This window comes from Rissa tridactyla, chromosome 9 (assembly GCF_028500815.1).
Source record: "Rissa tridactyla isolate bRisTri1 chromosome 9, bRisTri1.patW.cur.20221130, whole genome shotgun sequence".
Classification (NCBI taxonomy): Eukaryota; Metazoa; Chordata; class Aves; order Charadriiformes; family Laridae; genus Rissa; species Rissa tridactyla.
The window spans coordinates 22,592,573-22,619,360 of NC_071474.1; the positions used below are offsets into that span (position 1 = coordinate 22,592,573).

At 58.5% G+C, this 26,788-nt stretch overlaps 3 protein-coding genes across 4 annotated transcripts; 1 reads left to right on the forward strand and 2 right to left on the reverse strand.

Annotated features, from left to right (window-relative positions):
* Nucleotides 1-1,628: 1,628 nt before the first annotated feature.
* Nucleotides 1,629-4,792, forward strand: PPIB (peptidylprolyl isomerase B). The gene is made up of 5 exons (XM_054213573.1): nt 1,629-1,809; nt 3,059-3,172; nt 3,278-3,371; nt 4,052-4,236; nt 4,418-4,792. Exons 1-5 carry the CDS (start codon nt 1,654-1,656, stop codon nt 4,538-4,540), a joined length of 672 nt encoding a protein of 223 aa, XP_054069548.1. The 5' UTR covers nt 1,629-1,653; the 3' UTR covers nt 4,541-4,792.
* Nucleotides 4,793-4,937: 145 nt separating this feature from the next.
* On the reverse strand, nt 4,938-9,618 carry SNX22 (sorting nexin 22). The gene is made up of 6 exons (XM_054213574.1): nt 9,081-9,618; nt 6,066-6,149; nt 5,835-5,939; nt 5,667-5,761; nt 5,443-5,516; nt 4,938-5,330 (listed from the first exon to the last, which is right to left on the reverse strand). The coding sequence occupies exons 1-6, from the start codon at nt 9,138-9,140 to the stop codon at nt 5,221-5,223; spliced, it is 528 nt and encodes a 175-aa protein (XP_054069549.1). The 5' UTR covers nt 9,141-9,618; the 3' UTR covers nt 4,938-5,220.
* A 214-nt stretch (nt 9,619-9,832) lies between these two features.
* SNX1 (sorting nexin 1) lies at nt 9,833-26,462 on the reverse strand. Of its 2 annotated transcripts, none has more exons than XM_054213572.1 (15): nt 26,285-26,462; nt 21,644-21,746; nt 20,588-20,724; nt 19,225-19,291; nt 18,009-18,052; nt 16,839-16,980; nt 16,203-16,281; nt 15,355-15,430; nt 14,187-14,300; nt 13,948-14,041; nt 13,129-13,334; nt 11,539-11,682; nt 11,075-11,155; nt 10,550-10,621; nt 9,833-10,250 (listed from the first exon to the last, which is right to left on the reverse strand). In XM_054213572.1, the coding sequence occupies exons 1-15, from the start codon at nt 26,429-26,431 to the stop codon at nt 10,200-10,202; spliced, it is 1,557 nt and encodes a 518-aa protein (XP_054069547.1). In that variant the 5' UTR covers nt 26,432-26,462; the 3' UTR covers nt 9,833-10,199. The 2 variants fall into 2 exon arrangements, with proteins under 2 accessions (XP_054069547.1, XP_054069546.1); XM_054213571.1 differs by having other exon boundaries at nt 20,588-20,811.
* Between the last annotated feature and the right edge of the window lie 326 nt (nt 26,463-26,788).

Below are 26,788 nucleotides of genomic sequence, written 5' to 3' on the forward strand. Positions count from 1 at the left end.
TCTCTGGAATAGAGCTGTAGGCATCAAGCGTGCCTTCCCCAGGTGGAAGGGCACAGCAAGGGGCTTCAGCTCCAGATGAATCCCTTGGCACATGCCATGGCAGCAGCCGTGCCAGCGGAGAGGAAGGTGGCAGTGACCCAGTGACCCAACCATTGCAGCCTTGAGTGCTACCTCCCTGTGTCTCTGCCCACTCCCCGGGCTCTTGTGTAGAAAGGTACAGCACTGTGCCGCTTCCGTGGAATCAACCACCAGGATTGCAAAGTTTTCCCATGTGCAAATAGCTGCTGGTTATTTATTCACAGTACAGAGAAAAGCATTCAAGATATTAGGCAAACGTACCACCTTATAAAAGCAGCTTTTACTGTATCTAGACAGGGAGAGCACCTGCAGCGCAACTCCCACTCTTAGAAACTGCTTCACACTGGGATCTTTGTCAGGACGCTTTTTCTCCCTGCATTTCCCAGCCTTAACACAATATTTTTAGCGTGAACTTTCATTTCCTGTTCCCAAAAATTAGTCTTGGGACTTCTCGCTCTCTACAACTCCCTGAAAGGAGGGTGTAGCCAGGGGGGTCGGTCTCTGCTCACAAGGAACAGGTGATGGGACAAGAGGAAACGGCCTCAGGTTGCGCCAGGGGAGGTTTAGGATGGATAGTAGGAAAAATTTCTTCACCAAAAGGGTTATCAAGCATGGGAACAGGCTGCCTGGGGAAGCGGTGGAGTCGCCATCCCTGAGGTATTTAAAAGCCAGGCAGACGTGATGCTGAGGGACGTGGGTTAGTGGTGGTTTGTGCAGTGTTGGGTCGATGGTTGGACTCGATAATCTTAAAGGTCCCTTCCAACCTCGACAATTCCATGATGGGCACCTGCAATGCTGCACACACTTGTGTGTGCCACTTTCAGCCTGGCCACAGCTGGTATTTCACAGAAATCTGTGTCTCTGATGAAGGCCGTTCTCCTCTCTCATCCTTTTCTTTAGCTCTATCACACAGCCTCGCCCCGCTCTTCAGTCTTGCCCAGGGAAAGGAGCCGGCGGGGGGGAGTCACAGAGGCCCCTCTCCCGCTGTGCCCTCAGGCCAAGACTCCACCTTTGCAGCGGAGCGGGGGGGCGCTGCAGCAAGGGCAAAGGCCGCACCCTCCTGCTGCCGGACCCGGAGCTGCGAAGGGCCCTGGGGCCGCCGAGCTGCCATTTACTGTTTAACGTGTGTCCCGCCCCCCCCCCGCCCCGGGCTGTCGCCGTTCTACCGCCGGGGACACAGACCCTCCGCCGCTCCCCGCCGGCGGCGCGCGCCCCCTCAGCGCCCCCAGCGGCCGCCGCGCGCGCCTGCCCACCCCCTCGCAGGCCGCCGCCCGCGCCCATTGGCCGGCACCGGCCTCGCGGCCCCGCCCCGCCTCCTCCGCGGCGGCCAATCAGCGCGTCGTCCCGCTCCTGATTGGCCGGCGCCGCGGCTGCCGAGCGAGGGGCAACGTGGCAGCCGCCCGGCGGCTCGCAGCGGTGCCGCCCCCTCGACACCCCCCACTCCCCCCGATCCCCCCCTTTTCCCCGCGGCCGTTGGTCGCGCCCGGGCGGCTGGAGCGGGCGGGCGGGCGGGGCGCGCGGCGGGCGCGTACCACTGCGCGGCGGGGGCGGGGGGGGCGCGGGGGGCGCGGCCGGATGCAGGCGGCGCGGCGGGCTCTGTGGCCGGGCTGCGAGCGGCGCAGGATGAAGGTGCTGGTGGCGGCGGCGGCGCTGGGCGCTGCCTTCCTGCTCCTGCTGCCCGCCGCCTCGCGGGCCGACGAGCGCAAGAAGGGACCCAAGGTCACCGCCAAGGTCGGCGGGGAAGGGCCTGGGCGGGCCCGGCTGGGGCGGGGGAGGCCTGGGGAGAGCGGGCCCGGCTGGGCCTGGGGGGGCCTGGAACGGGGGGAGGCTAGGGGTGAGGGGTCCTGGCGTGAGGCTGGGCCGGATGGGGTGGGGAAGGCCTAGGATGAGCGGGGCCCGGATGGAGCGGGGGGACACAAAGGAGACCTGGGGTGAGGGGGGCATGGATGGGTTGAGGGGGGCCTGGGGCGATGGAGGCCTGGGGTGAGGGGTCCTGAGGTGAGGGGGGGCCAGATGGGGTGGGGGGGGCCTGGGATGAGAGGGACGCGGATGGCGGGGGACACGAAGAAGACCTGAGAGTAGGGAAGCCTCGGGTGAGGGGGGCATGGATGAGAGGGGCCCGGATGGAGGGGGGGACAAAGGAGACCTGAGGGGAGAGAAGCCTGGGGTGAGAGGGGTCTGGGGCGATGGAGGCCTGGAGTGAAAGAGGCCCGGATGGTGTGGAGGAGGCCCGGGATGAGAGGGGACCTGGGGTGAGGGGAGCCCGGGTGGGGTGGGGGAGGCCTGGGGCGAGGGAGATCCAGCTGGGGTCGGGAGGAGCTGAGGTGAGGAGGGCCCAGGTGAGGTTGGGGGCCTGGGGTGAAGGAGGCCTGGGGCAAGGGGGGCCCGAGTGGGGTGGGGTGGGAGAGTGGGGTGAGGGGGCCCTTGAGAAGAGGGGGGGGGCCCAGATTTGGGGGGGTGGCTGTGTCAGAAGGAGGCCTGAGGTGAGGGGAGGCCTGGGGTAAGGGGGACACAGATGGGGGGGGAGCTGAGGTGAGGGCGGCCCAGCTGGGGTTGGGGGTCTGGGGTGAGAGGGTCCTGAGGTGAGGGGAGACCCAACCTGGGGGAGGGGGGTGGGTGCTGGGGCGAGGGGGGCCTGGATGGGGTGGGGGGTGCTGGGGTGAGGTGGGCCTGAGGTGAGGGGGACCGGATGGGGTGGGGGATGCCTGAGGTGAGGCAGACCCAGGTGGGGTGGGGGGTCTGGGGTAAAGGAGGCCTGGGGTGAGGGGGACCCATCTGAGGTGAGGGAGGCCTGGGGTGAAAGAGGCCCAGATGGGGTGAGGGGGACCTGGATGGGGCTGAGGGGGTGAGGGGCTGGGGGGGGAAGGCCCAGTGAGTTTAGGGCTGGTGAGTCAGTCTCAGGGGCGGGTGGGGGTTTGGCCCTGCAAGGTGAGGCTGGCTTTGGTGATGGCCCCCTCCAGCTTACCTCCACCCCCCCAAGGTATTCTTCGACCTGCGGATTGGTGAGGAGGATGTGGGCCGTGTCGTCATCGGGCTCTTTGGCAAGACAGTGCCCAAGACGGTGGAGAACTTTGTGGCACTGGCCACTGGAGAGGTGAGGGGCCGGCAACTGCCTGGCTGGGCCTCACCCGGCCCCCTGGGACACAGGCAGCTCATCCGTCCCTTTGCCTCATTCCGTTTTCTCTCGCCCCACCCCTAGAAAGGATTCGGCTTCAAGGGCAGCAAGTTCCACCGTGTGATCAAGGACTTCATGATCCAGGGAGGAGACTTCACCCGTGGAGATGGCACTGGAGGTAATTTGTCCCACACCACCCCAGGGATCCAGCTGCTGTCTTGAAGGGAGACAGCAGCCACGCTCCCAACCCACGGCCCAACTTCCCCCTGGGGACCAGTGTGGAGCTGGAGCTCGGTACCACAGTGGGGATGGGTGGGCACACAGCTCATAGAGACCTGGGCTCGAAGCAGAGCTTGCTGCTGGGGTGGGACGGGCGCAGTGAGAATTCTGAATGTTACCTGTGTAGCTGTATCCTCTGCCCCAGGAGGACCTGGAGCTCCTCACTGAGAAAACTTCCCTCTGCAGCAGCTGGTGCCTCTGCCGGGCGTCCTGACTGCCATGACACATTTAGTCCGGTAGCAGCAGAGTTCAAACTTTCCACCACCGCTTAGCAAACATTAGCAGTGTTGGTGATGTCAGTATTTGGGCTTGTAAGCTCTTATCAGGTCTGCTCTCCTGCAGCCTCCTGCTCTAGTCCCCTGAGGGCGTGATCCCTCCTGCCCAGCTCACAGGGTGCTTTTAGCTCCCTCCGGTAGCAGGTAGCTCACGGTTCCCTGCAGCCCTGCGGGGTTGGTAGTTGGTCCTCCCTCTAGATGCGCTCATTCACCCCACCCAGCCTGTGGAGAGAGCCGCCATCATCACCCCTACCCTGACGCTTTCCCATGAGAGCAACACAGCCTTTTTTTTCCTCTCCCTTAGGAAAAAGTATCTACGGGGACCGCTTCCCTGATGAGAACTTCAAGCTGAAGCACTACGGCCCTGGCTGGGTGAGCATGGCCAATGCCGGCAAGGACACCAACGGCTCCCAGTTTTTCATCACCACGGTGAAGACGCCGTGGCTGGACGGCAAGCACGTGGTGTTCGGCAAAGTGCTGGAGGGCATGGTAAGGGGGTGATCGATTAACAAGGGGAGAGCGGGACAGGGCAGGTGCTGCCCAGGGGGCTGACAGGGGGCAGAGCGCTGTGGAGGATGGTTTGGGAGGTGCCTTCTGGGACAGGGATTGCACCGAGCTGGCACTGCCCGTGCCCTGCGTTGCCCCGCACTCATGCCTCTGCTGTCCCCAGGATGTGGTGAGGAAGGTGGAGAACACCAAGACAGACAGCCGGGACAAGCCCCTGAAGGATGTCGTCATCGCTGACTGCGGCACCATTGAGGTGGAGAAGCCATTCGCCATCGCCAAAGAGTGATCCATCCTCCGGGCTCCACAACACGGCAAGGGGCCCGGCCGTGAAGGGCCACGGGCCTTGGGGCTGCCCTGCTCCCCCGCCGTGCATTCCCTGCTGTCCCCGGGGTGGGTGAGCAGCAGCAGAGCCGCCGTGCCCTACTGCCTGGCCTCCCCTGGCACCTTGCCGCCTTCCAGCGGGCAGGACGGGGCACTGGCTCCTCTTCCCATCACTTTTGTAAGAAGCACATGCACCAATAAATGTGACCAATGTGTTTTTTAAAGGGTCACCTCTCTTCTGCTCTCAGAGGGGGCAGGTCACAGCATCCCCCGACCCTCACACCCCCTTCTTTCGGGTTTTGTTAAGCCGAGAGGGGCAGTTTGCTTTGCGCAATTACAGAGCACAATAATCTTTTGCCAGTCAAGCCCGAGTGATTTATTGCACCGAAGGCTGGATGCTGAGGGGTTTTTCCGGCATGGTTCAGCCTCTGAGGGCTCCTACCACAACCGCCAACCAGCCGGCAGAGGCACTGTGGGTGGCGGTGGGCGAGCAGCGCTGGCCTGGAGACCAGCTGTGCCCCCCACCCTGCCCCTTGGCTTCTCCCACCTATTTTTCCTGCCCCATCCCAGCTCCAGCTGCCGCACGGGAGGTTGTTTTTACTGCAGGGCTCCTTCCTACTGCTGCCCTGGGTGCTGAGTGGGTGCTCAGGACCCCGGCAGGCTGGGGGCTCGAGGTGCTGCCTGGTGGGGGCCGCAGCTCAGGGGGACGTAGAGGCCCTGCAGGACCCCCCTGAGGACAGTGTTAGGGAGCAGGTCTGCAAGGAAAGGGGGGAGCTGGAGCGCTTTTGTTTCCCTCCCAGGCCCCATTAATGAAAAAACACGTTTTGGGGGCTCTTGGGGACCAGCACCTGCGGTGCCGCTCCTTACCGGTGCCTGGTGGCTGCGCGTAGGGGTCAGTGCAGAAGCCGACGACGGGCCGCTGGGAGGGCAGGGGGCCAGTGCTGCCACGGGAGAGGGGATATCGGCACCTGGGGTCACCTGGCTGCGTGCCAGCTCCCTGCCAGTCCCCATCGTCCCCAACCCAGTGTCTTGGGGTGCTGCATGCGGGTGAGGGGGGTGGGACACCATGCCAGATAAACTCATCTACTCACGGGGGGCTGGTGGCCTTGGGGTCCTGCTGGCAACGCCGCACCTTCAGGAAGTCCAGCACGTCCTGGGGCAGCTCCTCGTTGTGGTACAGGACACCCTGCCGTGCACCGGGGGGGGAGTCAGCACCCCAAAAAACCCACCCCCAAAGGCAGAGCTGGCCGGCACCTTACCCGTATGTAGAGCTCCAGGCCTTGCCGGCGCTGCTCCAGCACTTTGGGCATCCAGTTGGGGACACGGCGCGGGGGGAAGTCGGGGACCTTGCAGGTCTTCTTGATCTAGGGTAGAGCATGGGGGGACACCATGGACCATGGAGGAGGAGGCTGGTCCCCATCGGCGCTGGGGAGCTGGTGTCCCCTCTGCGTGTCACCCCCCCCCCACCCCGTGGTGCCAGGGGGTCTCACCCGCTTGTGCAGCGCCTGGAACTCGCTGTAGCGCTTCGCCACCGTGTGCCGCCGGCCATTGCACAGCACTTCCACCCTGAACACCTGTGCCGCAGGTAAGCCATCACTGCCTCCATCCTCATCCTCATCCTCCTCCTCCTCCCAGGGCAGGCAGCCACCTCCACTACCACCCCCTTCCCCTGCACTCCCCACTCCAAGGGAGGGTACTTGGGGACCGCCAACCCCTGGGTCAGAGGGAGAAACCACCCCCCCACCTCCTCAACCTCCCCCCAGCGAAGGTTGGGACTCCCGGGGGACACTCAGGGATCTCCAGCTCGCCCCACTCCCCAAATCTCCACACACACCACCACCACCCCCACCACCCTCCCTCCCACTCCTGGGGCAGGTGGGAGCACCACAGGGCAGGCAGGGATCCCTGGGGACACTCAGGGACCCTGCAGGTGGGGGCACACAACCCCCCCAAACCAAGGGGACAAGCAGGGACACCCAGGAGCAGACAGGGGCTCGCTGCCACCACCAAGGGTGAGTGAAGTCCCGTCCCCCCAAGCCAGGGACATCCCCCACCTTTCAAGGCTATAGGGTCCCCAAGGCAGGGACCTCCACCCCTGGTGGCACAAGGGGATCTCTGGGACAGGGACAGTCTCCCCCCACATCAAGGGCAGAGAGTCCCCTCCGGGGGGGGGGGTGGGGGGGGGGGGGGGGGTGGGGTGGGGGGGGCAGTTCTGGACTTCCACCCTCAGGCCGGGGGGGACCCTGGGGACAGCTGGGAACATCCACCCTCCTGAGAAAAGTGGGACCACCCATCCCGGTGGCAGACAGGGATTGTCATCCCCAAGGGCAGATGGGGACACGCACCTAATCCCTAGGGACAGAGGGGACACCACCCCACCCCCCCCCCATGGGCCAGGGGACACCCACCCCCACACACACCCCCATACACACACTCCCTTCCTCCACCGCCCCCCCCACCCCACCCCCATTTCAGGGGAAGCGCGCGCTTTCACAGGTACCCGCTGTGGCTCTGCACCCCGGGGATGGGGATGATACCCACCCACCCCTGGCACAGGCAGCAGTATCTGGGGGCAGGACACAAGGGAGATGGGACAGACAGAGGTCTCCTACCCTGGGACCGGTGGAGACATCCCCACCTCCCCCGAGTCCCTCCCCCCGCCCCGGGCAGATGGGACCCCCTGGGAGCTGGAGGACACCCCTTCCCTGGGACATACAGGACCCCCACCCCGGGGTTTTGGTGGGGCAAGTAGAGCCCTCCAAACCGTGGGGCACCCTGGGGATGACAAGGACACTCTGCAGACAGAGGGGAGCCCTCCTTGCTGGGGACAACCCTTCCCACCCCTTTCACAGGTAGAGTCCCCACCCCCACCCCCGCCCACCCTGTCTCCAGGCAGGGACTTTCACTCCTGAGGCATGTGGGGGACACCCGGGAGTGGGGTGGGGGAAGGAATTTGGGGACATCCCATCCCCAGGGCAGATGGGGACACAGAGACCCCTGGGGCAGACAGGGGTACGTGAGGCCCGACAGGGCCATGTCGTCCGTCCCCCCCCCACCCCCAACTCTCTGGGGCCGGAGGGGACCCCTGGGCCAGGGAAACCCCCCCACACACACTTCAAGGGCAGAGAGATTCCCAGGCTGTGACCGCTGGGCGCAGGCAGGGACCTCCAACCCCTGGCCCGGGTAGGACTGGGACCTCCTGCCCTCTGGCAGATGGGGACACCCAGGCCAGACAGGGACCCCTGGGGCAGATGGGACCCCAGGGAGATGGGACAGAGCCCCCCCGCACCCCCAAGGACAGGAGGAAACACCACCACCCCCCCACCAACAACCACCACCCCCCCCGACCTCGGGCAGGTGGGGACACCCCGGGGCAGGCAGGGACCCCCCCCACCCACTGGGGCCAGAGGGGACACCCGGGCAATGCCTCCCCACCCTCGTTAAAGGTAGAGGGGTGTCCCTGCCGGCAGAGACCCTTGGGGTCAGGCAGGGACCAGCATCCCCCAAGAAAGATGGTGGCACCCTGGGGCAGACTGGGACACCCCTACGCCGCTGGGGCCAGAGGAGACACACACACACACACACACACACCCCCCCACAGGGCAGAGGAACACCCCCACTTTCAAGGGCAGAGGGTGCCCCCGGCAGGGACCACCCCCCCCAGGGCAGATGTGGGGGCCCCTGGGGACACCTGGGGACCTCCAGCCCCTGGGGCAAAGGGAGACACCCTCCCTCCTGGGCAGGTGGGACCGCCCCGGGGGTAGTCATGGACCTTCACCCCCCACCCAGAGCAGACAGGGACCTCCAGCCCCTGGGGCAGGTCGGGGCACCCCCGAGGCAGGCAGGGACCCCTGGGGACAGGCAGTGACCTCCAACCGCTTGGGAAAAGTGCGACCACCATCGCCAACCCTTCCCCAGGGCAGGCAGGGACCGCCACCCCCCCCCCCCCCCCCCCCCCCCCCCAGAGGAGATGGGGGCACCCTGGGGCAAGCGGGAGCCAGGGGACCCCCTCGGAGCCAGGGGAGGGTCCCCGGGCCAGGGACTCCCCCCTTCCTCTTTCAAGGGCAGAGGGTGGCCCTGGCAGGGACCCGTGTCAGGCAGAGACCTCCTCCCCCGGGGCATGTAGGGACCCCCGGGGACACTTGGGGACCTCCGACCCCTGGGGCAGAGGGAAACACACACACACCCACGCCCGCCCCCCCCCACGGGGGAACGGGGGACATCCAATCCCCGGGGCAGGTGGGGGCACCCCGGGGCAGGCAGGGACCCCCCAACCCCCCGGAGCCAGAAGGGACCCTCCGACCAGTGACCCCCTCCTTTCAAAGGGCCTGTGGGGTGTGTCCCCCCCCCACCGGCAGGGACGCCCGGGGACGCTTGGGGACCTCCACCCCCCGGGGCAGAGGGAAGCACACACACGCTGCAGGTGGGGACCCCTTGGGGACAACCAAACGTCCCCCCTCGGATCCAGAGACAACCCCCCGCCGTGGCCCGCGGACGCCCCTCACCGTGTGCGCCGTGTCGGGGCTGCGCGGGGGCTCTGCCGCCGGGATGGAGACGGCGATCATGCTGCCGGCCCGACACCGCCCGGCCGCGGGGGGAGCGGGGGGGCCGCGCCGCTGTCACCTCCGGCAGCGGGGACAGCCCCGCTCCGGGACAGCCCCGGCCACCGCGGGGTGACACGGGGGGGGGGGGCCGGCAGCCCCCCAGGGAGGGGTCCTGCAGCCCCAGCTCCAAACCCGGCGCTGTTGAAGGGGGGGATGCAGGGGGGTGGCGGAGCCTGGAGGTCCCGCAGGGATCCGGCGCGACAGGGACAAGGGGAAAGGAAAGTGGGAAGTCAGCACGAGCTGCCTTTTCCCTTTTTGTTTCTTTTTAAAAAAAAAAAAAGGGGGCATCGGTTTTGATGAAATCCCCAGCTGGGGTCCTGGGGAGGGGGTGGTTGAAGGGGCACGAGCGGGACAGGAGCATCCCAGCCCCCAGAAGCCCCACGCCGACTTCTGGGGGGCCAGGTCCCCCCCCTAAGAAAAACCCCACACCAGCCACCACGCTGAGCTCAGATCCTAAAAACAGCCGCCCCCGGCTCCTGGTGGGAGCAGGGCAGAAAGCCAAGGCTTAATCAGGAGCCAGGACAGGTGGCTGGGGCAGTGCCCAAGGTCACCCTTGTCCCCAGTCACAACAAGGCAGGAGGCTCCCTGCCTCCCTCCCCCCCCAGCGGCAGGATGCGGCCGTTACCCCCCACCCCCCCACCAGACAGAGCCTGTTTGCCCTGATAGAAGTTTTATTACAGAATTTTAATGGCACTGCAGGAATAAGATAGTCATTAGAGCCCTAAAACCCAGCCTGAAAAATATACATTTTACATATATCGTTAACCCCCTGCCGCAGGTCTGGTCTCAAAGCAGGAAACTAGTTTCTCTTCAGTAAGAAAATATATGTTGCTAAATGAAAAATATACAGTTAGAAGAGTTAACTGGCTTGCAAAGCTGCTTGTCTGGGGGTTAAACCTCTACCAGCTCCAGAGTGTGTAACTAGGGTTGGTTCACGTGTAAAAGAGGAAGAGGTATAGTGTATATAAAAAAAAAAAAAAAAAAAGGCAAAGTTCAGGTAAGCTCGTTTGCTCGGTCCAATTAAGAAATGGCCTTGGCTTCGGGTAGGAACGCTTCCCAGTACTTCACCAGCTGTGGGGAGAGGGAGGGAGAGAGTCAGGAGCCCACGGGCCCTTTGCCGGCACCATTCAAGCCCAGAGCGAGGGGAGAAGCATTTTGGGAGGGGGTAAAAACCCTTTCAAAGGGCACAGTCCCCCCAAAACAGGCATCAAGGGGGATGCAGTGCTTATATTTTTGCCCTGCTCGAGCCGGCGGGGGTTCATCCCTCCCCACACCTGGGGAGAAGGATGTACCCAGGGTGGTGGGGGGGCACAAGCTCAGACGGCGGTGCCTGGGGAGGTGACAGCCCACCAGGGGCTGGGGCCACTCACCTGCTGCTGAGAGTTTAATAACGTCTCAAGGTATTTAGTGACGTGGTTTCTGAAGTCCTTGGATTTCTCTTTCTGCAAGAGACGAGGGCAGGAGTCAGTACAGGGCTCAACGAACCACCAAAACCCTCCGGCTTTTTAGGAGGAGGAAGGAAAAACCACCGGGATTTTCCTGTTCCTCCTGGAGCCCCATGAAGAGACCAGCAGAAGAGCCCAAAATGCTGAGGATGAAGCTCATCTCCAGCACCAGCCTGAGGGCTCGGAGGATCTTTGCCCTCCCACCTTCCTTTTAATGGATGCCCTTCTCTGCGTAGAAGCCGCCTCTGAGCCAAAAGACACCAGCTCTGCCCGCAGCAGCAATACCCCAACTCACACATGTCCAGGTTTATAAACATTGGCAGCCGCTGTCCCAGGACCAGGGTCAGGAGCCAAGGTGGCCCTCAGCTACCGCAGGCTGGTGTTCCCAGACAAGGCACATCAAGGCTGACCAGCAGCAGGGTTGCACACAGAGGGACGAGCCAAACGTACCTCAAACCGTATCACTTCCTTGCGGATGACGGCAGAAATCCGTTCAAAGTCCCTTTCGTACTGTGTCACACGAGACTCCCACTGCGGAGAGAGGAACCGCGCTGTTTCCAGGGGAGGGGAAGTGGAGAAGCTCTCGCTCCCCTCTCCAAGCGCTTTTGGTGCCACGACCGTTCGCGTGAGAGGCGCTGCCGGAGCAAAGCCCGGCATTTCAGGTCCTCGTCGCCACAGCAAGCTGCATCCCCTGCTTGCTGCAAGCTCAGCAAGGAAGCCATGGGAGGTGGGACCGCAAGCAGCCCCTCCTGTGGCTTCTGTGGCTTCCTGCGGGGCTTGCTCAAGGCTGGCTTGGTGCCAGGCTGGCAACAGTTACCTGTCCCTTCAGCTCACAACGTGCCCTTCCCACTGCCTCGCAGCAGAGCACAGAGGAAAGGAGCCGAGCAGAGGCCCCGGCCCTCCTCATTCCCTACCTCCGAGATCTCCTCTTTGGCCTGCTGCAGCTTGTCGGGTTTGTTGGCCCAGAGCAGCCTGGCCTCCATCTCCCTCTTCTTCTGCAGCATGCTCTGAGCATCCTGCCACCGCTGCCAGGTCTTCATGCGCTGGTCAAAGGCTCCCTGAAAGGAAGGAGCAGAGACTGAGCGCGCTCTGTCTCTGCTACTCTGCCTCTACTACCACACCAGGAGCAGCGGGCAGCTGCCAGGAGCTCTGCTGGCAGTAACAACCATGTCTTTGGCAAGGGTGACATCAGCTAGTTGACAGAGCTGCTTCATCACTGACGTCCTGGACCCATCTCAGTGTAACCAAACCTGAACCAGAACATGGACTTGCTCTACTAGTGAAGGAACCCAGGTGGAACATCAACCAACTCATGCTTCAGGAGCAGCTTTAAGGCCTCTCTTCATACAGGGCCGTCCACCTGCTCCAGGGTTCAGCAGGACAGTCACTGGAAAAGCTCCATCTATGTGCGTGGTTCAGCACAAGCCCGGACAGGCCTGAGGCCACCCATTGAACTGGCGGCATCCCAAGCACAATGCCTGACCTGTCCCCAAGCCCTGCTGCCCGCCCGTTTCAGTCTGACATCGAGAGTGGCCAGTACAAGCAGCTACCCTTGCCTGTCCCCCACCAGATCTCCACCGCGAGCTCCTGCAGAGCTAAGTGCCCGCAGCTCCTGCTGACCATGCAGCGTCCTCCTGCACCAGCTCCGGAGGCCAGATGATGCTAGCAGGCCTGCAAGTCACCAGCCCAAGCAAGGAAGATCCCATTAAGCTTCTGAATGCATCCAGCTAGATCGTGGAGAAGAGCTAGAATAGCAGAAAGCAGTGTCTGATAGCCTGGTCAGGACAGAGCAGCCAAGAGACAGGTAAAGTCTGAGACAACACTAGGGCTCCTCACCAGAACATCCCAGATAAGCCTTATTACCTCCAGCACGAGCAGAGATCTCCATCCTGCTCTGCAGCACCCACCACACCTCTCGGTACAGCCTGGCAGACCAAGGAGGCTCATGCCTACTCACTGGGCTGCATTCTGGCCTCTGCAGCCCCCAGAAAGGACTGCTCAGAGGCAGGACATGTTTGGGGCAGAAACAAGTCAGCCTGCCAGACTCGCAGCTCGCTTGGGACTGGTTTCTTTCAGCCTCCGGCACGGAGGCCAGTGCGCCAGGCAGGCTGTGGGGACGTGAAGACTCAAGCTCTCCCCCAGTAGGTGCTTGGCAGATCTATTTGCAACACCCTGATCACAGGTTATCAGCTCACAGCCTCCACAGCAGCTGCAGCCTTCACATCTGGAAGGGTTGAGGCCACCTACGAGCCATGAACTTGCTCCACATCCCCCCTGGAGAACAGCAGGACAGCCAGGCCTCATGTACCCCACATTTCCAATCTAACCACTCCAACATACGCACAACTGGACAAGCAGCAAGTTTGCCCTCTGCCTGGAGAGCAGAGGCACGCCATGCCCTGGGCTTGGATTTAGAAGACCAGCTGCCTCCTGGCACACCTAAGCCTAGGGTCGGTGCTGGGACCAGCGGCATGGCCTAGAGCGTGCCCCAAAGGAGTGCTTACCCTTACAACCGAGAGGAGGCGGATGTAGTCTCCCAGGAGCTCGGCCAGGAGGAAGAAGTCATTGTTAGCCTGTTCCTGGTGCAGCTGTTCGATCTTCTCTTCCACCTCAGCCAGCTGGGACAGTGCCCGGGACAGGGCCGTGTTGTCCTCCGAGCTCCCCAGCATGGCCAGGCTCTTTGCAAACTGGGCTGTATTCAAGGCTAGCTCTAGTGAATGGAATAAGAGAGACAACCGATGGGCCTCGCTACGCTGGGTGCTCCACAAGTCAAGCCCCAGCCTAGAGTTCAGCCCAAGGAGCTGCTTTCCTGTAGCCCCAGGAGATGCTGGCTGGAAGAACCAGCCTTGCCTCGGTCCAAGCCGGCAGCTCTGCAGCATGGCGAGAGGAGGGCTAGGAACTCCAGCCGGGGAGAAGGGAAGCAGCAGAGTGGGAGGACAGGCACAGCTTCGCAGAAGCCACTCAAAACATGCAGAAGAAGAAAAACACCCCTGCTCCCTGCCAGAGGACAGCTCGGAATTAGGAATAAGACCAGCTCTGCTCAGGTTTGCTACGGCAGCCTCCATCCAGCAGGACGCTGGTTCACTTCAGCGCCATCATCCTAAGCTCACAGGGCTGGACAGAAGAAGAAGAGGTGAGTTACTGTTTTACTTCTGTCCCCCATGGTGAAGAGACCAAGAGCCCTTTACAGTAAGGAAGCGCTGTCCTATCTCCTCCGAAGTGCCTCCTAGGACAGCCGTGCACTGGCGACCTCCAGTCAGGCACCGCACGAGGCTTAACTGTTACACGCCAAGCTACAGCTCAAGCGATGCCAAGCTTGTTACCTTTCCTGTGGTTCACTAGTGTTTCGACGACAGCATGCAGCTTCCGTAGTCGCTGGTCCTCGCACTCCACCTCCTGCAGCTTCTCCTCGAACCACTGAAATGGGGAAAGCCAGAGCTGATTCCCACAGCCGGGCTCGCTGCGGGGCTTTCCTTCCATCTAGCACCCAAAGCTTGAGCTGGGGAGAGCACCCAGCTCCGGAGTGAGGACAAGGACAGCCCAGAGGTGTCCAAATACTTACTATGTCCGATTCATTCATCTTGATGGTCATTTTACTGACGGCATCCGTAGCTTTGTTGAACATTTTCAGAATTCCTGCTCCACTCAGGGTCTGGGTGCCTACTGCTCTTGGTAGCTATAAAGAAATAGAAAAGTTTGCTGTGCCAGGAGGTAATGGCAGCTTAGCAAGGTGTCACCACAGTGGCATCGTTCTCGCACGTGGGTCCCTTGACAGTGGGGTTTTTTCTGCTCACAGCACTGCAAAGAATTAGCCAGACACCACCCAAGTGGTGGCACAGCCTGTATGGTATTTCAAATAACAGGGCTGGAGTGGTTTTCAAACTAACGCGGAGTTCCTAAACCTGACAGTGTTATCTGGGGTCTGCCTGTTCTGCTTGACCAAGGTATCACAGATCTGTAAGAACCTGCCATGCTACTTGAATCCCTGAACTAAGGGATACCCAAGCTGCCACAGGTCACGCAGGCACAGAGAAGTGCTTCGGAGCATCTCTTCAAAAGCCATCAGCAGTTTGCACTGCTGGGGGACACTAGAGCAGTGCTTTGATGCTGGGAAATGCTCCATACCAGCCACAACTATCTTCCAGACAGAGCTGCATCTGCTCAGCAGCAAAGTGAGGTGTTTCCGTGATGTCTGCTCCTACGCAAGAGCCTTCCAGCACAGCGTTACTGCTGGAATCACTCAGGCTCGGGTCTCCCTGGGGCTCAGCCTCTTTAAGACTCCGACTTCTCCAAGCCAGGTGTGCAGTTGGGCATGGTCACACTCTCCTTGGAGCAGCAGGGACCACATCAGCCACATGGCTCAGTACTGAGCCAGCGCTCCCTCAACATCTGAGCATCAGGCCAAGCCAGCACGGGACCCCCCTCACCTCCAAACAGCGGGCTACACTCCTACCATGCATTTCAGAGAACAAAGACCACCTGTGCTCTCAACACGTGCCCCCACCACGATGGAAGCAAGCTAGGCCAGAGCTCGTGATGAGCATACAGTGCTTAAACAAGCACTGACACACAGAAGAGAGTCCTGTTCTCCTCATCCCTGGTCAAGTGCTCTTACAGGGTTCTGCTGCTTCTCACTGAGCTTTGAAGGATGATGTTTCACTAACTCCTTGTGTACTGTTTCCGTCTGTACTTCCAAGATACTTGTAGCTACAGTATTCCACACTACTGACCTCCTCCTTTTCCAAGAACTCCCTGACGTCGGGGTCCTGCAGCATGGTTGGATGGCTGACCACTCTCCGTAGGTACCTGTGGAGAGGAATGCACCAAGAGTTACTTCGGCTGTAGCAAACCTGGCTCTGAGCCACCAGAGTGAGCTGCAGCATGTGCGGGTCAGCCACAACCTGCTTGTTATGTGCTCTGAAACGGCAGTTTGGTAGCTGAAAGTCAGGCCCACCAAGCTGTTCTCATCTACCCACCAAAAGTCCCACCTCCCTGTGGACTCTGGTGAGACCAGCCTGCAAGATCAGACCTGCCAGACCTTTGAGTAACACTTGCTATAGCAAGAAAGTTACTTGATATACCAAGTGATCAAGATTTAGTGTTACATCTTTAACAACGAAGTTTTTAACGGATCTTTCAGAGGTTGAAGTTGGAGGGAGGATCAGCATCCCAGTGCTAACTACAACAGTCACAGGTGGCAGAGCAAAGGCCACCCATGGCTTCATAGTTGGGGTGCGAGTTACACAGAGATCGAGTTGTTTCTCACCTGATCTGCACTGTTTGTACAATTACTTAATATCCATGTTTTTAGGCTCCTGAGACAGCTCAATTCTCTCCCTGCCCTGTCAGCGGAGTTTGGCCAGATTTGGCCCAAACACCAGCAGAGTCTTTTGAAGCAGATTGTTTTACAGCATCAAAGCAACTCTCTGCAGTTGCAACTCTTCAGCAGCCTCCAGGTTTGCTGCAAACCTAGAAGCAGATGGCTTTTCTCACATAGGGAGGAGAGTGCAGCCAGTCTGACCTTTCAGAGGTCCCTTGCTTGGTTCAGGCACGAGGGGATAGCTGTTGGGGTCTGTACCTCTCTAGAGCAGCCCGTCTTTTTTCTAGGAACTCTGCAGAGGAGGAGTCTTCTTTCCCAACTTTCACTTTGGTCATTCCTAGCACAGAAGGAAGACACAATTAATGAGCTGCATCAAACTCAACACACAAGGTAGCACGGTCTGTTACAGACTATCAGGGTGACAGCAGAGGAGAGGTATTTTACAAGAGGATTTAGATCTTGTATCAGCAAGAGCTACTTGGAAATTTAAACTCTATGCCCAACATCTAGCAGAAGTCAACATCCAGAAGAGAGACAGAGCAATGCCAGGCAAGACTGGAAGGGTTACAGGTCTGGACTCAAGTGAACAGCAATTCAGTGACAGCGCAGAGGATGAGCTTTTACTCTGCATCAAGCAGATGCGGAGGCATCTGCGAATTCAAACAAGGCTTTAAGCCCAGAGCTCCGAGTATGGAACCAGAGATTTGCCTGTGCCACAGAACCCAGATTGTTTTCCACTCTGCTCCCCACGGCTCCCCACGTGGGGAGCTCCCCACAGCTCCCCACGGCTGCTCTGCAGCTTCCCTCTCAGCTTTGAGACCACAGGCAGTCCTTCAGGTGCAAAGCTCGCCACCAGAAGGACCTGCTCTAGAGCTCTGCACCTCCACCACTCACCTATGAGACTCTTCTCGGGCGGTGGAGGAACGATGAACCCATTTTGGGCATGCTTCTCCGACAACTTCTCATAGAGACCCAGAAAGTCACTGAACCTCCTTTTCACCGAAAACTGCTTGCTCCTGAACATGGGCATGCTCGTCTGGGTTGGGGGAAGAGACGAGACTCAGATCAGACTCACGCGGGGAACCTGGCCCCTGCACACACAGCCTCGCTGGCTCTATCTGCTGTCACTTCTGGGAGTGAAGCGGGACAGCTTGAGCTCTGCAAGATCTGAGAAATGGGCTAGGCTGAACAGAGGAAGCTTGGGCCTCGCTTGTCACCAACTTACCTCCTAACAGTTCTCCTTGGACCAAGCAGCAGTCTTAATCCACTAAATAACAGAGCAGCTGTTACTGTGGCCGCAGGCTGCTTGGTAAGCCCTGCCCGTTGCCTAATCCCATCATCCCTGCTCCCCACAGGGACAGGAACGGCTGTCAGGTCACCCTTTATCACCTTAAGGCTACAGGGGCCATCAGTGGCTTTTGACTGTGTTTGCAGAGCAGGAGCGGAGGCTAACAAGTCCCCTGATCCCCTTCAAACACCATCAGCTTCAGAGAACAGGATGCCCGTCGTCCAGCAGCCCCTGTACAGGCAGCTAGGAACAACTTTTTGCAGAGCTCCTAGCAGCACCCCAAAGCTCCAAGCAGGGCAGCAGCTGCAGAAGGCTCGATTTCTTGCGACTAGCCCAGGAGAGCAGGTCCTGACATGAAACCAGCTACAGCAGCAGCTCTTCAGCAAGAGCTGAGTTCAGGTCAGCTTAATCTGATGCTACCATCGGTACGCAACCATTTGCAGCAGTCCCAGCGTCTGGGGCTCTCCCTAACAGATGTCATTCCTGCTGCTCACTCCAACACTGAGCACCAGTATCAGCCAGGACTGCAATGAGGTAGATAACAGAAAAAAGAAAAAAAACCGCCTCCTTTCAAACAGGTTCAAAACCTATTTCTCAGCTGGGCTCATCCTTTGATCTGTAGGGGTGGATTATAACTCCTGAATCCATGTAACAAGGCATTCAGGCCTCCTGTTTATTTAGGTCACCACTGGCTTGGCTAAGAACAGACAGTCCAGCTGCCTCTGAGCACGGAAAAATAATGGCACCCCATCTCAGGAGGGATGAATTAGACATACCTGTGTTGACACTTTGTAGGCTACATACGCATTCATGCCATCCCCTACGGAAAACAGAAACCAAGGCATTAGTATCACAAGAACAGCACTTTCCACTATCACCTGAAAGCAAAGCACGAGGCTCCTGGCCTTCGCCTGCCTCGGTGGTTCTGAGCTTTGGTCTGAGAGAGCCCCAAACCTTTGTACAGAACCACAGGCAGCATCTCACCACAGGCCCCAGGACTCCTGCCCGCATTTCCCCGACCTGACTGCTCAGCCCTCCTTTTACTTCCTAAGGCAGGCAACACTGACAATCAGTTGCTTGTTACACCGACAGCAATTGGGCTGACTCCACGCATCTGCTCAGCATGCAACAATTCGGCAGCTGTACAGCACATGAAGCAGTCTATTCAGAGGATGCAAGTCAGACAGCCCCTGGCTGCATGTGGTTGGATTCTGAAACATCATGGGCAGTTTTCTCCGGTTAACACAGAAATCCCCTTGTTTACCTGGTAGTTCAACTGAAGGGCATCCTCAGAGGTCTGGTGCTACACCTAATACACCTCCTCAGTGCACCTCTCAGCTCCAGAGATCACAAGCCACAGAGGGAGAACAAGCTGCCCCTCATGAGGCTGCTCCGCTGGCTGGGATCAGATGTTTCCTTGGGTTCTCCGCACCCCAGGGACTGACACGTAGCTGGCCGAGTCCCACTTTCAATGGAGACAAGCCCTCTTGCTTCTCAGTTTGAAGCCAGAGCTGCTTCCCTGGCAAGCACAGCTGCTAGGGAAGGTGGCAGAGCATGGAATAATACACTTAGTTTTAGGTTAAGGCAGTTTTGTCTCCCCCTCGCCAGCTGCACACAGGACATTGCTGCCTGGAGGTCAAGTCAAGTTGGTCGCCACACTTCCAGACACCAAGCTCTGCTACTGCAAGCATCACGTTTCACCCTCCCAAAAAACCCACTCCCAGCTCCATGTCATTGAGGTCCCTAGCTTTCCAAAACTCGCTCCTGCCTCGCTCATTTGTGACACAGTCATTTTGCTTTGTGTAGCTCTGCTTTTTCTAGCTGTTGGAAGAAGTCTTGGAGAAGTTTCTCTGGGATCAAGTTTGCGCTTGCAGAGACAGCTCGAGAGCTGGAGCTGTGGCATGTGGAGGTGATAGCTGCATTTGGTCCTACTGCCAAGCCTGGCTTGTCTAACTGTGCTTCACCGTGCAGCAGGACAGGACATTAACTCACCAACTTTCTCTGGGTCACTCACTCCTACAGTCAGCTCAAATTTGTCCTCCTGTTCCTCTTCTTCCAGCTGTTTGGAGTAAGCACATGAAGACAGCAAGTTAGAACTAGAAAGCCAGGCTCCAAACCACCTCGAAACACAAAGTCCCATCCGTTACGGGGAGCTTATCACACTGCCAAGGCACCTTTGGTACTTCAGTCTGGCCAAGGCCATTCTATAAAGCCCTTGAGCTTCTCACTTGTGCCTGGGCCACATGTTCCAAGGATCCTAAAGTGGATTTGTCCTTACAACACTGCTATCTACACAGACCGATGTACAAACTGCTCAGCCCCAAGGTGAAACTCAGATTCCAGCCTCAGCTCTGCACAAGATAGTTCCCTTTGGGCTCTTCTACATCATGATTTCAGTTCTCATCTGAAACAGCGTAAAATACTGAACCTATAGGCAAGGTAAGCTGTATTGTGTAGGCACACAGGGATGGAGAGTCAGGTTAGCAACTGGCAGTCACCATCTGAACGGGTCTTTCCGTCATACCCTGCTTTGCTAAAGGCCAGTGGGCAGCTATGCCAGCAGTAACGCCTCCGACAGGCCACAGAGACTTCAGGCTTGCGTAGCAAGCACTGCAGTGCCTCGTTAGTGGAACGGTAGTAGGAGTGAGCAAAGCAGAGCTGAGGCTGGCCTTTGGTCCATGAACCAGAAGATGACAGCTTATCAGTTCGCTGACCAGCTCAGCATTCCAACCTAGCTCTGCATTGGTCCTTCACTTACACCAGTCTGAAGCCAACCTGAGACACTACTCCTGACGGCACTGCAGAGCCCATCCTCGTGAGCTCAGGGGTGCCTGGCACAGAAAAGGAACACTTTCCTTGCCTCCAAAATAGTTTCAGTCTCTTTAAGGGAGAACCCAGACTCGGGCCCAGTACCACTTGATTAACTGGGTTTGGCAACCAGAATACAAGTTCCACGTAAGGACCCTGTGCTCTCACGTCACCCAGGAGGCTGTTTCTTTTAAAAACATGGACAACAGCAGCTACACCGCTTGCCCCATCTGTGGCAATACAGCGTGATAGAGCTTCAAGTCAGAGCTCAGACCCTCAGGACCAGATCAGCCGCTTGCTATTTCAGCTTTGGAAGCAATGTTCACCACCACACGAGCAAGAATGCTGCCAGGCTGACCTGAGCCCCACTTCAGCCATATCAGTCCCAGACTGATGGCCTGAGATACAAGCCAGGGTATCCAGTACGGCAATTACATTAATTGCATCATTTAAGATGCATGTTTACAACTAAGTAAACAGACAGGTTTCCTGCCAATTACAGTTGGAAACCAGCAGGGCAAGTTGGAAAGCTCAGAGCAATTCTCACCTCCTCATAGCTCTTTGGAGGGTTTCTAGAAGAGGAGCTTGCAGCTACTTCTAATGAGGGGGCAGGATTGGATGCTTTGGCCAGTTCCTTCTTCTGGTTGTTTTGTGTACTGTCTAGAGACAACTCCACGGTGGCATCTGTCAAGAGAAGTTTGCAAGGGTCAGCCTCTCTGCCTTGGGTTTCTGGAAAGGTAATTTCAGTATTCTCCGAGAGGTTCATGGGATCTAGAGAGTAACAATAGTCTTAATTAGAAAAAAAAAAACATAGGGAGGACACCTACAAGTATTGGGAAGAGCATGACTTGACGCATCTTCAGTAAGAGCATTTGACCAATCCTGCTGGAGAACATTAAGTTAATCCAATGAACCTCTTACTCTAGAAGGAGCCAGGCATTACCTCCTTGCTGTGTGCTAGAGGAGCTCCACTAGAACAGCTAAAGCCAAGCTGGAATTTTTTTACATGGCGTGTATGCTGGCCTGGAAGGTAGGCTCCTTCCCAGTACACTTCTCCACCCAGAGGAAGTAAAAACTTGTATCTGTTAGCAGGTTTCTCCAGAACTGACTCTCAGATGCCTCTGCCAGACGTATCCCGCCATGCCAGGGTTGGGGAAGGTCTGACCCTCCTCGTTTTCCCCTGCTGAGGGGTGTTATGTTTCCTGTTCCTTGGGAACAGCCACATCTCTACCAGAGATGCTTCCTCCACCCACACGGAGGGAGGAGAAGGTAGAGAACAAAAGTCTTTTAACTCTGAGAAGACACTCAGCACCTTACAGTTTAAGGCAACAAAACTAAAGCAAACCCCATTTTAATGCTCTTCAGCTTCCAAACAGTTAATCCTGCCACATGATTATGCTAGAGACCTGGAGGAGGCTACTTTGGTGTTCTCAAAAACACCACCAGCGCTTAGTGCTTCCAGAGCAGACTGGAACACGAGTTTAAGATAAGGACCTGTGATAGTTCAGAATAAGTGTGACACATAGGTCATGGATACAAAGCAGATCACTCCAGGCTTAGAGTTCAGGAAGCCCCAGTAAACGCCCAGTAGACACAGACTCACCTGCAAATAAGTCCTGATCATCTTGCTCTACACGAACACCATTTTCTTTGGAGGTGCTGCTCACAGGGAGAAGAGATTCCCTTTTCGGTGGCGTGGGATTGCTCTGTAAGAGAATTAAAAGCACATAAAGAAAAGGTCATTTACACTGAGGAAGGGAAGCTGGAGGACTAAACAGCTCACCTTCCTAGCTGCTGCCACACAGGGTCACTGCTACAAATCTCATGTGAACGCAGCGGCCAGAGGACATCACAGGCTGCTTCCCTTCCACCCACCCCTGAGCGTTACGATCTCTGCCAGCAAGGCTGTACTGCAGCACCCAAGCTGTTAAGGACACCAAGTATCATGCAGAACTTCACAGCCATTCTCAACCCTGATCTTTAGCAGAACGGCAGCAGCTAGCAGGTCACTGGGACGTGCCAGCCCACAGGCCAAGTGTCACATCCCCAGTCCCTGACCGGGGACTACAGGTGTCAGGAGCAGCAGGCAGTCGAGCACACGCAAGTGCCCCTGTGCACAGCACCCATAACGCACCCAGCCACACCATTTCCAGGTAGTGACTTGCACACCAGCCCTAACACCACACCAAGGCCAGTGGGCAGCACTGGGGATAACCGTAGTAATCCAAGCACGATGCCAACAGAAGATCCCTTGGGAAAGCTGAGCTGTTGCTGCTGGTGGCAGAGACCTGCAGCGATTTGCTCGCCTGAAGGGAAGACGACGGGGATCACGGGAGCCTTGTCAGCAGCTTAACTTGTGCTAGCAGTCCAACCACCACCACCAGCCCAGCTGCCCTTCCCCAGAGGGCTGCACAGGGCCTGTGTGAAGCTGCTGGGCCATGCTTTAATGCAGCAGCTCAGTTCCAAGGGGTGTCACAGATTCCACTGCCCTGGCACTGCTTCATGGAGCCGTACCACGCCCTCCTGCAAGACCCCTCGCAGCAGAGACAAGGCTGGACTAAAGCCAGGCATGGCTCTCCGTGTTTCGCAAAGCGATGCTGGCAAAGTCTTGCACACCATGTTTTGCAACCCAAAGCTTGTGCTCCCCATGAATGGCTGGGCTGGGACAAGCCAGCCCCAAACCCCAGGGCTGGGACTTACAGCTGGATCCTACCACAGCAAACAGCCCCTTGGGCATGCAGCTTTGCTGGAGGACACCGTCCTGGCTACCAGGAGCAGGCTTGGGAACAAGGTGAAAGCCCACCTGAGAGCTTGTATGCCAACCAGTCCACCACAGCAGAAGGCAGAGCTATTTCTGCATTCCTGCTGCAGGCAAGCGCTACGGACGCTGGCATCACGAATCATCCCTCATTTTGCAGGCAGACAAGCAAGTACAAGTTATTCCAAGCAAGGATGGGACAGCAAGGCTATTCTTTAACGACTTAGCAGAGAACAGAACAGGTCTTTGATGGCCAGTAAATGGAGCACTATTAGCAGCTACTCCGAACCGACAGGCTCCTTGGCCTTTCTTCAGCAAGGAAACATCATCAGTTCGCACTGCTCCCAAAGGAGTAAAGCAGTGCTAACACTGCTCCTCTCTGAGGTGAGCCCAAGTCTTTGGGTACATAAAACACCAGTGCTCTGTTTGATGGCAAGTCCTCTTATATTTTAGGATGTTTTCCTGGAGAAGAAAGCTGGGACTACTCCCAGCTTGGATCAGAAGAGTTATAGGCAGGAGCTACGTTTGCTAGTGATGGAGAGTGGGGAGCAGAGACACCCACACCAAACATCACACCCAGACTCCCACAGGGTCCTCCAGAGGGACCTCCAGCTGGTGGCCAAGCCAACAAGAGTGCAACCACCACAGGGACCTCCTCCAGCCAGCAGCCGAGCCAACACGAGGGCTGCTAACACCACAGTGACCTACATCAGGGAAATTTGTAGCAGGTCTCATTCAGATCCTCTGCTTCTACAGGAGCTTCCCAAGCTGGTAAAGAAACCCCACTCAATGTGGACAAGCTAAGGTGGGCTCTGAAGTTTCCCTAATGAGTTTCCCAGCTTCCAAACGCAGAAAAGGACTACCTACTTTTCTACTGCGACCAAGTTCTCAGTTTGTTTTAGACTTAGTTTCTAAGACTGAAAGTACCACGCCCTATTCCTGCTTCTCCATCTGCTACTAGAGAAGAGCCACGGCCTCTTTTGCAGCCCGTGACACAACACCCGCCATCTCAGAGGTCTGATTTAGCACACCCCGACCATCATGCATGCAGGCAGAAGCTCCTTAGGTCCCCAGTACAAGCCTGATGCCTACCACGGGGAACCAGACCTCTGGTCAGAAGAGCTGGCGCTTGAGGGCATCCCTAGAGACATTTGTGGTCATGCAGCAGACCAACTTTTTTCAGCAGACGGATGAGGTCCAGCTCTGGTTATTTTTGTGTCTGACCCGAATGCTTCTTTGCTGGCTACTGCGTTATGGCTAAGCGCTGTCAAGCCACCCGAACGCCGGCAGCCGGATGGGTCTGCCTCACCAGCCCGACTCCCCTGCAAAGTGTTTTTCTAACGCTCAAGGGCAGAGAGACAAGCAAAGCCACCGGGTTGCACAGAAGAGCCAAGTATTAGTTATGACAGTTGCTTCAACAACAACACTAAGCACCTGATAAGCTGCTTTAGCTTATTAACAGACTCCAGTTTCGGTGAAGGGCCGCTTTATTTGCATGAAAGCCCGCAGCAGTTGGCATTTGTCTGTTTTGGGAGGCTGCCTCTACCACAAAGCAACAAGCCACCTACTACATCTTCCAGTTCTTCAATAAAGAAAGGTCCTGAGAAGTTCAAGACCATCACCGTGCCCTAGTGCAAGCCAGAGGTACCTGCATCTTTCTCTTCCAAGGCCAGGGTTACGTTTTCCCACGTTGTTTTCAAAACATATGACTCCGCTGCTCTGTTTTCCCCAGACCAATGTAGCAGTTCCATCCTCTCAAGCTCACACAGGGCAGAATCTACCCACATCTCCCCAAATCTGCCTTGTTCCCTGCTGCTAAGCCACCAGCAGAAGACAGCCTGCTGTTGAGTGAGCATGGCTCAAGGACACCAGGCAGCACCAGGCCAGGAGTTCCACCAGAAGTGGGGCAGAGACAGTTCCAGTTTTGTGCTGGTGACAGGATGAAGCTTGGCCAAGCCAGCTCCGTTCCCAGTAGCGGGCAGGTTCGCACATTCATGGCCACGGTCTCCTCCTCAAGGCCTCCCAGAGCCCAGCCCAGGGAAAACCAGGCCTGGGAAACTGCAGACAGGAGGTTTCTGGAGAGTTTACTGCCAGAGACACCAACTCCTCCTGCCCTGCTGGCAGGTGCAGGCAGACTACAAAAAACCTGAGTGAGGCAGGCAGAGGCCAGAGTGTCATCCCTCGCAGGGGACAACGTGACCAGCCTCAGCTCGCAGAGTTAGGAAACCAGCCCTAGAACTTACAGCGTTCAAGCAACCAGGCTGCTGGAGCAGCCAGCTTCTGCACCCCCTCTAGCAGAGAGCCTCGCTCAGTGCAGATGCTGAGCCCAAGAACTTGAGGCCAACAGCTGGCTGGGGAGGAATTCAGCCTGGGAAAGCACTGGCCAGCGTTTTAACTCCCCTCCTGGCTGCTGACCACTGTCTGGAGCAAACGCCAGCACAGCCGGCAAGAGTTAACACCAACAGCCTTCAACAACCAGGGATTCACACACAGAAAACTATTACAAACAAGAAAAGGCACTGAAACCCTTCACCATTCGCACCTGCACATTCAGCAGGGAATTTGTGCAGCACCACAGTGACCTGGTTTGCTGAACACCAAACCTTCCTAGGCCCTCCTGCAGCCCACTGTGCTGGTACAAGGCAAAGGAGGTCACCAACGTGCTGGTGACCCTCCTGGTGATGAGCAGAAGATACTGGATGCCTCCTATCACCTCACTGCTGCTGCACAGAGGGGTTCATCCCCCAATACCAAACTAAAGGCAGCTAGCACCACACCAGCGTCCACGTCGGGATGTTGAAGGGATGAGAGCTGATGCCAGGGGAAGGAAGACAGAGGGCTTTTTCCTCGTGAAGTCTCACGAGCTGCACAGCAAAGGCGCTGAGCCGCGGCTGCCACCAGGTTTCAAACCAGCAAGGTGGCCCGCTCATGAGTTACTCTGACCCTGATCTGGGGGGGATCGAGAAGCTGTCAGTTGCCCCCGGCGCTGTGCCCAAGCCACACAGGGACATCTTCACACTGACAGGCTCCTTCAACATGCTCAGGTTCTGCAAGAATTGACAGGTTATAACCCCGGGGACCCAGAGACCGGCCTGGCACGAGCTGCTGCACAGTCCTGCAGCCAAAGGGGACCCCAGGGCCTGCTCCCTGACCCCCAGGCACCCACGGCACCCCCCTCCACAGCCACCCGAGGCACTTTAGGTGCTCTTAGGGAGGAAGGAGATGCTGGGCTCCCTACAGGAGCAAGAGCCCAGAGGAACGGCCCACCCCCCCAAGTTTTATTTTGGGGATTTTTGGGGGTTCTCCCCTATTTTAACCAAACCTGGAGGATGCCACGCCGCTGCCTGCAGGCACCGGACCGCCCTTCAGAGAGGGTCCACCCGCAGGCACCGCTGGGCCCAGCCCCACAGCTCCTCCCTCACAGCCGCCCCGGGCCGGGCCTACCCCCGGGGCGCTGCCCCCTCCCCGCCCGCGGCCCACACTCACGGTGCCGGTGAAAATGTCCTCGCCCTCCGTGTCGCTGTCAGCCGTCCCCGGCGCGTCGCTGTCGCCGCCGTGGGGGTCGGGAAAGGGCGGGGGGAGGCGCTCGGCGGGGGAGGGAGAGCGGGAGCCGCTGGCGCCGCCCGACGCCATGTCCGCGCTGCCGCCGCCGCTTCCGCCTGCGACAGCCGCGCCGGAAACCGCCGCCGCCACTTTAACCCGCCGGGGCGGGGCCGGAGGGGGAGCGGCCTCCAGATTGGGCGGTGCCTCCGCCTGCCCCGCCCTCTCCCGCCAGGGGGAGCCAATGAGCACCGCCCTTTTTCTCCTCTGGCAGGCGTCGCTCCGTCCCCATGGAAACGGCCACGAACCTGGCAGGGGTGGGCGGGGGGGCGGCGGGCCATACCATTGCGCCGGCGGAGGGGGAGCCTGTTCCCCCCCGGGGGCAGTGGGCGAGTCCCGGCCCGAGGGGACTGAGGGTGACGCGCGGGTGCCCCCAAGGGGATGGCAGCC